Below are 15,168 nucleotides of genomic sequence, written 5' to 3'. Positions count from 1 at the left end.
GATAGCCTACATATATATATAGTATCATAATTTTTTAGGCATAATGTTCTGTTGAAATGTATTTTCTTTGTGTTATTTCCCATTCAAATTCCATTAATATTATTACAATTGAACTTTAATATAAAAAAGATCATTCTTCTATCTTAAATCACAAAAGATATAGGCCTACTGTATATGAATGAATGAATGAATGAATGAATGAATGAATTAATTAATTAAAAGAAAACACAATAAAGCGAACAGTAGGAACAAAGAGAGAGAAAGAGTGAAAGAGGTGTAGTGTTTTTAGAAATCTTTCAGTGCATTGCACTGATTTATGGTGTCTCTGAGAAAAGGATGTAGAATTGATGCACATCACAGAGGATCTCACCTGTACCACAAACACCATGTCACTCTCCAGGAAGGCACAACAGCGCCACACTTTCTCCCCTGGCTGAAAAGAGCAAGTCTCCCTCCACCCATCCTCACATTCTACAGGGGAACCATAGAGAGTGTGCTGACCAGCTGCATCATGTCTGGTACGGGAACCTTAGTGCAGCAGACTGCAAGACCCTCTAGCAAACAGTGAACACGGCTACAAAAATCATCGGAACCCCTCTCCCCTCCATCCTGAACACTTTCCTTACACAATGCTCCAGCAAAGCCAACAGTATCATGACCCCACCCATCCCTCCCACAGTCTCTTCCAGCTCCAGGAAGATGGTACCGGAGCATCAGAACAATAGCTTTTCCCCCCATGCTGTGAGAGCCCTGAACTCAAATCACCCCACCCTCCTCTGAAACTCCAAGCATTTGTAGTTTATGTATTGGCAAATCTTTATATTTATAGTAAAATATGTCAGTAGGTTAGTTGTGTATAGATACAGTGTTTATGTGAAGCATTTGTATAGTTTGTATTTTTTAGTTTATATATTGATTAGCAACATTTTGTGTGGCGTGACACCTGTACACTAATCAGGTTAAATACTGGAAGCCTAGTGCTCTCTGTCTCTCTTTAGACAAAGCGTTTTTGTTATTGTCAACAATTTAAAATTCACTCACTGCCTGAAGTATTGGTGTTGGGAGAGAGAGAGAGAGAGACAGAGAGAGAGAGAGAGAGAGAGAGAGAGAGAGAGGCGAAGGGGGCGGGGTCAGACTTCACGTTGTCTTCACGGCTCCCATACGGCACAGCTGTGTGTGTGCGTGAGTGCGTGGATCCGGACACGCGCGTGCTTCTCTGCATCTCTCTCTTTAATTGACGAATCCAGAGGGGACTGATTTCGGTGATTCAAGTGTAATAATCTCTAACGGACGCATATACTTAGCATTCACCTCAAAGGAGGGCATTCCTTTAATTTCTTTAGCAACATAATAAAATAAAATGGACAGTTCAGACAAGGAAAACAGGTCAGATGAAGAATTTGACTCACCCGAGGAAGAAGAGGTGGACCCGAGAATCCAGGTAGACTGCCGCTGATATGTCTAATTAAATGCATTTCAATCGATCGAAGGAGCGATCATTTCAAATGCACTTATTACATTTACACGTTTATTTAATTGATTAGTTCATATCAAATTTTGCTTATCGGACGTATTACATGTTAATCGCTATATTAACTCAATGATCCTTTGGGGTATTATTGATTTATTCGCCGCAACTTGCTTTTTATTGACGGCTCGTCTGCGGCACTGAGTGCACTGATGCCCCAATTCAGTGTTGCCAGATCTCAATGGAAAAACGAGCCTCCTGCTCTCACAAAACAAACAGTACGCCTGAAAGAAGCGACCCTAGGGTTGGTATCGCAGTGAAAATATGCGTATTCCATTGATGTAACGTTTGTAGAATAAACTTACTATAAAAATGCGGAATTTGGATAGTAACCAAAAAAAAAAAGCTATTATCAGAATCAGAAAGAGCTTTATACACATACAAGGAATTTGTTTTAGCGACAAAAGCTTCCAATGCACAAACAGAATGACAGTTACAAGACAAACCACACATAATAAAAATGGGATAAGTGAATAGGAAATAATATATAAGAAATATTTTTTTTAAATTCACAATATACAAAATAAATGGTAATTGTGTACAGCTGTGTTATCTAGAAATGTAAATAAGAAGTATGTGTTTGAAATAAATTGCCAGGTTAACTGTTCATGAGGTGGATCGCCTGAGGGAAAAACTTCTTATTCCTGGCCGTTTTGGTGCTCTATAATGCACCAGACCAGACCAGACAGCAACAGATCAAAGAGGAAGTGGCCTGGGTGTGAAGGTTTACAATGATTATTTTCCAGCTCTTTTACTCGTTCTGGATGAGCAGTTCTCATCAGTGTATCAGTGATTGCTCAGCAGTCCGGACTATCCACTGCTATCTTTTAAGGTCTGATTTAGTAGGTAGCTGAGCAGAACCAGACAGTTATAGAAGTGCAGAGGATGGATTTAGTGACTGCAGGTTGGACTTCCTGTCAGGGAGCTGGCGATCCACTGACAGACTGAGGTGGGCACAGAGAGCTGAGTTAATTGATGAGTTAACAGATGTAGTGTAGTAGTCCCATGTCGACTGCATCATCCACAGACCTGTTTGCTCGATAAGCAAACTGCAGGGGTTCCAGCAAGGGTCCAGGGATGTTTTTCAGGTGGGCCAGTCTTTCAAATGACTTCATGACCACAGATGCTAATGCCACAGGTCTGTAGTCATGAAGTCCTGTAATTTTGATCAAAATATATGAAGCATTAATCAACTTATCTCTCTCTTCTCTGTGCTACTGCAGTCTATGAAAAACCGACATCAGTGGAATATGTCTCTGTTTCAGATTTCTGACTCTGAATTTTCTTTATAGGGAGAGCTTGAGAAGCTGAATCAGTCCACAGAGGACATCAACAGATGTGAAACTGAGCTGGAGGTATGATTGTACAAATATCCAAAATATGTTTTTCCTAAAGACAAGAATTTTGTCAGTTTTAACTTTTTCTAATAGGAAAATGCCATACATCAGCTGGTGAATTGTTAATCTTTGTTTGGATTTTGTACCATGGCACATCAAGTAACAGAATGTGTTATAATGTCAGGATTATGCAATAGCTCAAGGGTTCTCGGAGCACCATAAATGACTGGAACTTGTATCCAGTAAAAATATATTTTTGTGCTTTACGAAAATAGAAATTCACATTTGAATAGCTTTAATTTATCCCACAAAATGACCAGGAATTTGACATTTTGCTTTTATATACCTCTTTGGTTCCTTTTCCCCCCATTAAAAAGCATTTCCAGACGCACTGTCTGCACACCAAAAACAAGGAAATTTTTTTGTTAAGACAAAAACACACTTTTCAGGCTCAGTCATGTGGTCACTCTGGTCACACTAAATTGTCCCAATGCCACGGAGTTCATTGTTTGGGCATGTCCTAATGTAATAATTTAATAAAATGACTTAGCTAGTCTGTAGTCTGATTGTGAGGTAAAAACATACTGAAGGAGAAATACTCTCCTGCTTGCTGATTTCTCTGGCAGTTCAGTTTTATTGTTTAATTGGCTTAAACAGGACTCTTATTTTGTCCTTCATATTGAAACATCAGCACAAACACAGCCTTCCACACTGAACATGAGCAAGTTTTTTCCTGTAGTTGAAATGAATAAAGTATAAGTGATAGAGTATATGTGAACTAAATGTGAAATTTAGTGAGGGAAGATTAAGGTTTTTATAGACTTCTAACCATCTTAAGACATTAAGGTAAGATTGTAGGTTGTTTTACACACACAAAAAGTTAAGAAAATGACAATAGTTCTTGCTGTAGAAATATTTATCTCTGTTTATGCCGTTTCATGAATCCAACTGACTGTTCTGAGAATCCCATAATTGAGCTATTTGGTTGTCAACCAAATTAGTGTTGCTTTTGCGTCAATGGCCATGTTGCACTTCAAAGATTTAACTCTTGGTGTTTAATTTTTTCCTGGAATATTTGTCCATTGCAAATAATCAATCTGTGTTCTGACGAATGGAATTTAATCTCATTACTTTGTCTTGGGCAATAAGTATAAAATAATGATTGAATTACCTTTAAGAAAAAGCTTGTTGACAACGCAAGTGGAAAGAATATTTTCTGTTTGCTTCACAGATCTTCTTGCAAACTGGATTACAAATAAACCGATTTTACTCCCTTTTCATGTGAAGCACTTTTTATGAGCAAAGCAGTTGACACGAATGCCATGACAAGTTGAAACCTTTTCTTATCATAAATTCTTAGTGGGTTTAATATTTATGTAGTTGCATATCATTCCCTGTGTTTCCAATAACTCGGTTAATTTCAGATGTGGTCAGCATTATACAGAATTTATGTAAAATTTTCATTTGATTGATTATTTTTGGTCTGTCCATAGGATGCCAGGCAAAAGTTTCGCTCGGTGCTGGTGGAAGCCACTCTGAAGTTAGACGACCTGGTGAAGAAGATTGGGAAATCGGTGGAGGAATCGAAACCATACTGGGAGGCCCGGCGGGTGGCACGGCAGGTGAGGCCATAAAAATCAAAACAAGAACTCGATATCATCTTCCTAAAGCCAACTTTATCCATACAATGTCTGTATTTAGTTGGCACACCTCCGTTTTGTCTGTGGTGTGTTTTCTTTTATCCCTCTCTGGAGATTACTGTGCTATCATATTGTTATCTGCTATAAGCCGGATGGCACATTAGCATTAACACCAGTGCTTGGCTTCGTTCAGAAACTTTGCTTAGAAAGAGTGAATGTTTAAATGCTCAAATTTCTCAAAGTTCTCTTTTTTTCAAGGGCCTGTGCTGTTTTAAGAACAGAATTATCAGTTTATCTCAGTTAGTCCTTTTAACGCTGGGGTGTTGAAGCAGGGGGTGAGAAAGGGGTGTAAAAGTTACATTTGCTTTGACTTCCTTTATAAAAGCAAAGTTTGTCTTATTTTTATACAACACTTTGTAAACTTTAATTGACTGAATGAGTTACGTTGACCTGCTCTGAAACTGGGGCAAGATTGTTTCGAGTGTTGCATTTTTCACTCCATGAGGGAAGAATTATATATGGCCTATTCAATTTCCCTGACAAAGCACTTTATTATTATTTTTTTAGGCAGTTTCCTTGGTTGTGAAAGAGAGCAATGTGTCCTAAGAAGTTATTGTTTTCCTCAGGGACAAACTGTACTGTTTTTATGGAACTCGATCCCGTCTGGGTTGCCAAAGTCATTTATTATAAAAGATGTGGTGGTAATTCATTTGAACTGGTTTAAACTGTCTTCATTCTGTTGAAGGATGTGCTTTTATACTGACTGGTATTATTCTAATTTGAAACCGTTTCAAGCAAGACTGTAACATTTAAACGATAAATTAAACTATCATGAAGATGGCAACAAAGCTAAAAACATGGATTAAAAACCTCAACGTTCTCCTGATGTGATTTTATGGGTCTTTTACAGAAATTAGGAAATTGTATGTGGTTTTCATATGTATAAAATAGATGTGAGGCTTGTCTATACTCTACATGCTTAGTCCCTCCAGTCTCTCTCTACTCTCCTCTTTAGTGTCTCTCTGCAGTGAACTTGACTGTTGTCTGTCTCTGTGGTTTGCCAAGTCTTTCTTTCCCCCACCCCTGCACTGTCTCTCGCTGACAGTCTCCCCCTAAATTTCCTCCAGTATGTTTAAGCATTTCCAATAACCACTTATGGCCTTGGTTGCCAGTTTTTGTTGCAAGCATCAGTGGAAATCCCCCCTTACTTAAATGATACAATACTTGCAGTTAATTTATTTTCTTCTGAGCTAGTTCTTGTTTTATCACTTCCCTTATCAGATGTTACACTGTGCTATCTTTAGAGAAGCAGTTTTAGACTACAACATTTTGTAGATCTGATACATTCCAGTGTCTCTTTGAATAAAAAGTCTTGTTTTTAAAGGGGACAGTCTGACGTACCATAAAACTGTACTATAACTTTCAGAGATTAAAACAGCTTGTTTATCACGCAAGAGCCTGGTATATTTTCTCTTATGAATATGATTTCTTATTTGTGCTTTAATGTTTAGATTGGCCCACTTTAAAGTTTAGTTTACACTTGTACGATCGTCAAGTGTCCATCAGTGTTCTTTACAAAAAAATGCATGGATCACAAGGCCTCTGCAGCAGTTGTCAGTATATTTCTGCTTTGAAAGCAGTTGAAGACTGTTGAGTTTAGACGGAGTCAGTGATGAGGTGTAATGAATGCAGGAAACTGTAACATCACCGTGTATGACTGGTCTGCTGATTCAAGGTGGAAAGATTTTCAAGCACTATTCTCCATATTAATAATTCAGAAAATATTTCTCATTAGTAGCCCTTCTGAATAACACACACACATGTTCCTTCGCATATATTTTCCAGCTACTGTTTGAGGCTCTTTCAGAATACTTAAAATATGAGTAAAATATGATTTTGCTAGGATGGATCTGTGAAAACCTTAGCTTTATTCAAGAGCCTTGTTATATAGGTGAATACAATTTTGAAGTTAAATGGTTAACTGCAATTATTTTGATAGTATTAATGGAAGAGTTTATACAAAAAGTATTGTAATATTGTCATAATTTATTCACAGTTTTCTTACTGTTATCAGTTCTCAAAAAATGTATGCTGCTTGATGTTTGTGGAAACCGTGATAAATTTTGTTCAGGATTCTTTGTTCAGGGTTCAAGGTTCAAATGAACTGCATTTGTTAGAAATTATATATATATATATATATATGTATGTATGTATGTATGTATATATATGTATATGTATGTGTATATGTATGTCCAAAAAAAAGTCTTAATCTTAAACAGGCTGTTTTTGCTATTGTACCTTTTGAGACTTCTGCATGTAAATAACTTGCATAATAATTAGCCATCCTCGTGTTTAGCTAATCATTATATAACCACAATGTAGAGTGTGGAAACGCTTATGCTGTGAACATTAGACTCTGTCTACATATAACACTGAACTCCTCTGCTTTAGAAGAGCCGTGATGTGTCTTCAGAGTGCACTTGAACACAGGGAAGGACATTTATGCTGCAAATAATGATTTCAGTGGTCTCACTCAGCACTTGAGTTTGAGAAGTGGGCACTGCTCTTGTCAGATGGGCAGCACAGGTAAAACACCTGCAGCTATGTGCGAGTGTCAACGAACTCTCTCAGGGTGCCACTGCAGCATTTCTGCCTTCTCATAAAAACGTGTAGTTTCAATGTAAATTCCTTCACTTTAAGACTTGCTCGGATGCCCTAAATGTGACCTTGTGTTCTCCTAATGCCATGTTAAAGACAGATGTTTCCTAAACTACAGGAAAGTGTTGCTTTCATACAAACCGGATCATTGAACATTTATAACATTATTTTTCACATATTTTGATTTGTATGTATGTATATGTGTGCGTGTATATATGCACACACACATGTATAAAATGTATATTTTCTCTCCCCTAACGATCCCAAATTAATTTGCAGCATCGAATAGGCTTAAACCAGACCTTTAATTCAACTTCTAACCACAATAAGCCTTTCTTGGATGGTTCAGTCCCTCTTTAAACTTTAAGACTTAATCGCTCTGAAAAGCTGGTGGCAAGAGTGCAAAATTCTGTTCTGTGTTGCTCAGTTATGTGGAGAAAATCTGTTTTATAACATCATTTTGGCAGTCAAACATTGAGTCATATTGAGGCAGTACAGTGAAACCCCTCAGATAATACTCTGTAATGTTTGGCTGTAAGACTGTAGGGATGGTTGGAAATGCCTTTATCTCATCCGTGGCTACCTGTCATCTTTCCTTGTTTTTTTCTGATTGATTATTTTTCCTGTACCCATTCTCACATGGCATATGTGTTGGCAGGAAGTTGAGAAACCACAGTACTCAGAGGAATTAGAGAGAAAATTGTGTCAATTTACAGAAGCCCTCATGACCTCTGCTGTGGACTGGGGAATTGGACTGTAATGTATGCTTGGTTGACTGAATGTGTGCTTTCTTAGTGGTAAACCGTTATAATGGTGAACACACATTATTGCAATCAGTTTGTGTGTCATAACATCTCCACTGCCTTCCGCCTTCAGTCAATAATCTTTAAACAATAAAGATCTCTAGGTCAGAAAGAGCCACAATGACCTTATTTAGTTATTCCATGTTAAACAAGATGCATAAAAGCATCGTAAAATAATCGACTTTATTGTTATGTCAGAACCAGGATGATTGTTTAACATGTTAACATCAAAACAGCATGTCAGCTAGGTCATTCTCGACCCAAAACATCTCATTTTGAGACTGCCTCTGCATTATTTTTGGTCAAAATGTGATTCAAGCTGGAGACAAAGCAGATAAAGCTTTGATTTAAGAGGGCTTTTTTATTAATGGAGAAGTCCTTTTTTCTCCAGTTAATTTGGGTAAAATGCTAAAATACACTCTTTTTTTTATTATTTTATTTTATTTTTCAACTTCCCACTTCAGCCTTTCCATCCATCTGTATCCTTTACTGATTGGATTGGAGTTCTGTCCTGCCATCTGCAGTGATCCCCTGCTGTCAGTTCACCGTGGCAATGCGGCAGCAACACATCGACAACTCTGAAGCCTGAGCTAAAAATAGCTTGTGTGTGTGAGTGAAGAAGGGAATGGAGGAATTGGGAAAGAAAAAGTAAATGGATTGAGCTGTCTCAAATGAAGAATGAAAGCCAATGATAGGACAGATAGGAGGAAAAATAGAGGATTATCCCTGGGATTATTGGATATCCATGGGATTGCCATTAACAGTGTCTGATACTGTAACTGTACATTTTCAGTTTTTCATCTTATAGTAGAGATGTAAATCACAAACATATCTGAACTGTTCAGTTTTATTGTGAAAGTCACCCTATTTGCTATGACTAGCCTGTATGACTTTCTTCATTTGGTAGAATATTCATGCTGCTCTTTTCCAATATAATCAATTTAATTTTAGTTTAAAAGGCACTTTATAATGCTTAATATATCTCTATATATGTTTGTATAGATCGATAGGTATGTAATATCATAGTAATATTTCGCTTTAATGCAGAAGATCAACCTTGTATGAATTTTCTCAATTTATTTGATTTTCTCTACACTGAAAATTGCTTCAAAGTATAAAACTGTCGTCTTGCCTTTGGTTGGAATTGGAAATTTGATCCAGTTTTGTTTGGATAAGCAGTTAAGAGGTTTTGGCTGGCTTTTCTGTCAGTGGGAGTAACTTGGAGATTAAAGTTAAAAAGTGAAGGAATCGGAAAGGATTATGATTGCACAGCTTTAGCACCGCTGGCTTTAATTTACCATACAGAAAGTTCAAGGGTGGCTTTAATATGTCACCATACAGGAATCTCTGTGTATGATTAAAGTTTCTCCATCTCTAGCACTGATTGCTTCATAGATTTTCCAAAGGCCATCTAAGATCGTACAGATTTTTATGAAAACTAAATGTTCATTTTATATATATATATATATATATATATAAAATGTACATTTAGTTAGTCCAATCTGCCAGCACTGGTTGACGCTCCTGCCCTCTACCTGTCCCACAGACTCAGCTTGAAGCACAGAGATCCACACAAGACTTCCAGAGGGCCACGGAAGTACTGCGGGCGGCCAAAGAGACCATCGCCCTAGCTGAACAGAGGCTGTTGGAGGATGATAAGGGGCAGTTTGACTCAGCCTGGCAGGAGATGCTCAACCACGCAACACAGCGAGTGAGTGATGCAGAGGAGCGGGATGGTAGATTGGGTTCTACAAGAAAACACTCAAAAATCCATGCTTTGGTTTGTAGGTGATGGAGGCCGAGCAGATAAAAACACGCAGTGAGCTACTGCACAAGGAAACTGCTGCTAAATACACTGCCGCCATTAGTTGTATGAAACAGCTGGAGAAGAATCTCAAACGCTCCATCAACAAGTCTAAGTATGTACAGATTAATCTGTTAAACACACAAGCATTCAGTAAAACCATTTAAGCTAATAATAGTCTTTGCTTAACATATCTGATGCATATTTCACACAAAACGGCACCAAGAAACTGAATTATAAAATGGAAGGTGGTTAGGTTATATGTTAATGGAAACTGTATTTGTTGTTATTATTATTATTATTTTTTGCTGTTGATGTGGTTATATTTAATTACTAGCAATTTCAGCAGATAACTAGGTCGTTTTTGTCTATAATTGGTTTCTGCTGAGAGTCAAGCATCTGTGAGGCTAGGCTTATGTTAAACCCATGAATATCTGAGGGGAACTTCAGCTGGGGGTGGGTTTCTCACCAGTGATAGTGACTCAGCAGGATCATAGAGGAGCTCAACCCTACTTATCATCTCACTCCGCATTTGCCTAATGTGTCAGCATATGTGAAGAGTTGCCATGGTGCTTTGTACAATGCTGTTTATAGGTCTTTGCAGTAGCTCTAATCGCTTTTTCTCCCTCTCTCCTTTACAGGCCCTACTTTGAAATGAAGGCCAAATATTACTTGCAGCTTGAGGTACTTAAGCTGCACTTATGGAAATTTAGATTTAAAGGTGCTGTTTGTAGGATAGACTCAGAGTGGAGTTTTTTTTTCTTCCAGATATCGTTACCTTAGCATGTTTCTTAAATGTCTGCAAACAAGTTATGGTATTTCTGTGCTTTAGTAGAGTCAAAAACTTACATACAGCACCTTTAAATAATACATGATAAACAAAGTGCAAAAAATAGTATCAGTACTTTCTTGTTTTCCACCATCTAAATAGCTTCTCTTATTAAAAAATACTTTACTTAATTCCTTAATTCTTCAAACAGTTACAAAATTTCACAATGAAACAAAACTTGTCCCTTTAATTCAACACATTCTCAGAAAACATTTAACCCAAAAACGAAAATTGTCATCACTTACTCAAGTTGTCCCAAAGCTGTATGACTGCTGAACACAAAACTAGGTATTTTTGAAGAATGTTGGTAACCAATCATTTGTTGCTACCATCAACTGTATTTTAAACGGTTTCTAAGTTTATTTTCTTTATCCTGTTGGCAAATAGTTTTTATCTTATTTTAAGAATACATTTAAAGAAATTTAGTTTAAATTTAATTTAAAGTTTTATGCTTTAAACTAGAAAAACATTGCCACTGGATTAAAAACCATTTAGCAATTCTATAGCAATATCTATTTGCCTTTTTGTTTTTTTTATTTTTAGACCATGTTTCCATGAACTGTTTTCAACATTAGCTTAATTGTTTTCTGTCCTTGCCTCTTAAGCAACTGAAGAAGAATGTGGATGACCTCCAGACCAAGCTGACGCAGGCTAAAGGGGAATATAAGTCAGCCCTGAGAAACCTGGAGATGATCTCCGATGAGATCCATGAGCGCAGACGCTCCTTAGGCATAGGCCCACGGGAGAGAGGCGTAGGGGCAGAGGGTGATGGTGTCATTGGTGAAGACTTGTCTGCCTTCAAATTCGAATCTGATGGAATTTCATGTGAGTACCAGTTATCTTGTGCTTATATTTTCATTCAAGCAGAGCTATATGTAGTAACTCTGTACATAACACATAGGAGCTGTCTGTCTTGTTTATAATACAATATATAGATACACCGATGAACCCACCCATCCCCCCCCCCTTAACCAAAGTCCCCAAACAATTATTTTTAAAAAATCAAATTTTTCCTTTAAAAATGCTTAAGGATGTTTCAGAGCCTGTGTCACCTTGTCTGATCTTTCCTTTCCCCTTCTGAAGTGGCATCTGGGTCCTACGAGGATGAAAACTGCAGCACCAGTGCCATGTCCATGGAAGACTCAGAGACTCAATCCAATAGTAGCTTCAGTTCTGGGCCGAACAGCCCGCTGGACTTGCCCTGTCCTTTCTCCTCCTCCTCCTCTTCCTCTGGATCTCCGACCTCCTCCTCCCCGACCTGCTCCTCTCGCCCCTGCAGTCTGAACCTGCCCAGCACCGTCTCTTTGTCTGACTTTAGCCTGATGTCTCCCATCCTTGGCCCACGCAGCGAATGCAGCGGCGCCTCCTCCCCTGAGTGTGACATAGAGAGAGGTGAGAGATTCTTAGATATGTTTGTGTTGTTTGTGTTTGTGGGCTGTTCATTTAACACATTAATTTACATATAAAAAAAAAAAAATCAAGAATAATTATGAAGTATTATTTAGGAATGCAGTAATTGATGTCACAAAATCATAATTCAGTAATTGATGTCACAAAATCATGAGTATGTTTTTGATTTAAAGGTCAGAAGCTATAGCGTACATATTTATGTACGCTATAGCTTCTGACCTTTAAATCAAAAACATAATAATAAAAAAATAATCACAAACATGACACTTGTAAATTAAATAATTTAGCCTATACTGATTTATTAATATGTGTGTAATATCTTTTTAAACAAATTATGAGCTATAAAATCTTTACAAAATGTCTAAACTTTTGCTTAAGACAATCTACAAATGTTAAACCTTAATATAAAATGTTAAGGTTACTATTGCATCTTTCTGGAAAAAAAAAATAGTTCTTTTCAAAGCTTCAATGTACTGTCATTATAAAATTACTTAATTATTGTATATTTCATTCTAACAAATAAGTTATCGTTCAAAACTAACCAAAATTAAAAATAATTTGCTTATAATTTCCACACAGGAGAGACTTGGCATTTCCAAACAAAAAGCAAATATATCAGCGTCGACTATCGGCAAAAAAAGAGTTGAAAAATTTCGGGATATAGTATATAGGCAAAAATCAAAAATCGTGCATCACTCATATTTATATTTTAAATTAATATTACATAAAGACTGCATTTAGTATAATTATAAAAATATATTACATTATATAATATCACTAATGTAAAAATACAAATATATGAAAACTATTCTAAAAATTTATATGCATAGTTTTTATTAAAAAAAAATACATTATATTTTATAATACAGTAACATAATTATTATAATTTGTATGGTGTATATTTGTAGAATTATTAAAAATGTAAAAAAAAAAATCGAAATATATATATATGTCATGTATACAATTTCAGTTATTAATATTAATTGCTTCGTTATTAATGTGTTTGATTAATTGGCTTAATCTTTACATACAGGTGACAGAGCAGAAGGTGCTGAAGCTGTATTGGACAACGTTTTCAGTAACAATAGCAACACCAAAACAACCTTTGGCCTAGATAGCCGTTTCCGCCTGCTGTCTCTAAAACTTAGCCGAAATGAAAGCAGAAAAAGCGTTGGCGGAGACCCCCTGGGTCAGGCTCAGCACACCGCCCCAGCCACAGTCCTGCTGGATGGGATGTGACTGCAGTGCCTGCTACATCAACGTACCTGATGCATTCATTCACATTCTGTGCGAGAAGCGCTGGCAGTCACCCGTCCTCCACTTCACCAGTATGTCATCGCAGCCCATTGTTCTCACTGTCTAGAATGTTCCACCAACTTTCAGACTAAACTTTCACTCAATCTCACGGGTGTGAGAAAGGCAAACTGTGACACAGTGTGGTGAGGAGACATATCTGCCATTGGGGGCATAGAACCGAGTTAAGCTTTGAAAAGAAGACAAGCATCTCTGTAAAACACAATTAACGTTCCAGATCGAGAGAGACTCGAGACACGTAAGGATGGCGTTAGCACTTCACTTTTTACTTATAAAATGCATATGAGATTCATTATACTCTAATTTATGCCACTGATTGTCTTTGTAACCGTGTCATGGAGAATTTCATTTGTGTGGCAGTAAAATGTTACAGTCATTACGGAGTTCTTCTATATCCAGGACATCGGTGCATGATTTCGCTTCTGCCTCGTGCTCAACAGACTCGCCTGCACATGCTTCATAAAGACTTCCATCTTCAAAAAGTACTCAAAACCTTCAGAGGTGCTTCTGCGCTGTAACGGTGACTTACAAGGAATGAAGCCAACCACCTGCATCCCAGGTCAGGACCTCAATGTTATCCAGGGACCTGAGCAGCTACAGGTTGATCCATACTGGTCACTGGAAGCTTCTTCACCTTCCTCCAAATCCACTGCATACCACCCATTTCTCTCTCCATGTAAAGAGCAATTTTTGTTTTCAATATAAATAGAAAGACAGCAATAGATTCAGATTCACTATGTTGTTGTGCAAGACAATTGTTCAAGACAAGTAGCATAAAAATCTGGAATGCTGTTCTTGCAACTGTTGAACTGATAGGGGGCAGAAAGCTTATGGAAATTATTTGATGGGTCTCGGTGGAGGACCTGCAGAGCTACACTGATGAAGAGGACGATAACTGAATGTTCCATCCAGCAGCCACTGATTTTGTTACAGATGGCACAGCTTCAGGTCTAACAAGTAGGCTGTGTTGTGTTTTTGAGTGACTTTGTGTCTCATCTTTTTTTTTTTTTTTTTGGCTTTCTAAACAATCTCCATCTGTTTGTTCTTTTAGTCTATTGGTTAATGTCGATTGGAGAACCGACGGTGAGGAAAGAAAACTTGTAGCAGTATTAAAGTGATTTATGGCGTTTAGTCATTTGTTGTTTACAACAAGCTTGTGTAATTGTTTTCAGACTGAAATAAAATGATACCTGAAATGATATCTGACGCATTATTATAAAACAAGCCTACAAATGCTTGAATGTGTGCATGGTGAAAACACAAACAGCAAAATGTTTGCTTCGTTGCACTTTAAAATTGCGAAGTTTCGAGTAGTTTACGTCACAGAATATTACTGTTATTTGATTTATTTATTTTATATATTTTTTTTATTATAATTTATTCCTTTGATGGCAAGGCTGAATCTTCAGCAGCTATTATTCTGGTCTTCGGTTGAAAATAACAGCATTTATTTGAAAATATTTATCTTTTGTGGCATTATTCTAATGTCACTTTTGATCAACTTAATGACTTCATTAAGAAAAGGTGGAAAAACTAAAGAACAAGGGGAGAAAAATACTCTCTGACCCCAACCTTGTGAGGCTCTGTATATACAGCTACCAAGCTCATGGCGATACACATACAGCCAAAATATAAACCAAGCACCTGATAAATGTAAATATGAAAATTAACCAAGAACAATAAATGCTAAAAAAAAAAAAAAAGTCATGGTGATATTCATTGTTATATACAGTTATAACCGATATTCATTGTTATATCATTGTTGATATACAGTTTCTTACTGTAAGGAGTTCCTGAGGTAAATCTGTTAGAAAGATGTGATCATGTCAGACAACATGTACACCT

At 37.1% G+C, this 15,168-nt stretch overlaps 1 protein-coding gene across 1 annotated transcript; it reads left to right on the top strand.

Annotated features, from left to right (window-relative positions):
- The first annotated feature begins 1,161 nt into the window (after nucleotides 1-1,161).
- On the top strand, nucleotides 1,162-14,522 carry LOC128030500 (SH3 domain-binding protein 5). The gene is made up of 9 exons (XM_052618176.1): nucleotides 1,162-1,441; nucleotides 2,821-2,883; nucleotides 4,359-4,487; nucleotides 9,513-9,677; nucleotides 9,755-9,885; nucleotides 10,412-10,454; nucleotides 11,205-11,424; nucleotides 11,683-11,991; nucleotides 13,043-14,522. Exons 1-9 carry the CDS (start codon nucleotides 1,361-1,363, stop codon nucleotides 13,246-13,248), a joined length of 1,347 nt encoding a protein of 448 aa, XP_052474136.1. The 5' UTR covers nucleotides 1,162-1,360; the 3' UTR covers nucleotides 13,249-14,522.
- The last annotated feature ends 646 nt before the right edge of the window (nucleotides 14,523-15,168 follow it).

The sequence above is a fragment of the Carassius gibelio genome, chromosome A16 (genome assembly GCF_023724105.1).
Source record: "Carassius gibelio isolate Cgi1373 ecotype wild population from Czech Republic chromosome A16, carGib1.2-hapl.c, whole genome shotgun sequence".
NCBI lineage: Eukaryota > Metazoa > Chordata > Actinopteri > Cypriniformes > Cyprinidae > Carassius > Carassius gibelio.
The sequence above is the reverse complement of the archived record's forward strand: the minus strand, read 5'-3'. Positions and strand labels throughout refer to the sequence as shown.

Bases quoted from the DNA above. Each gene is read 5' to 3' on its own strand.
- LOC128030500 (XM_052618176.1), top strand. From the start codon at position 1,361: ATGGACAGTTCAGACAAGGAAAACAGGTCAGATGAAGAATTTGACTCA. The intron at 4,488-9,512 runs GTGAGGCCATAA...CCTGTCCCACAG, and splicing joins CCCGGCGGGTGGCACGGCAG to ACTCAGCTTGAAGCACAGAG. The intron at 9,886-10,411 runs GTATGTACAGAT...TCTCCTTTACAG, and splicing joins CGCTCCATCAACAAGTCTAA to GCCCTACTTTGAAATGAAGG.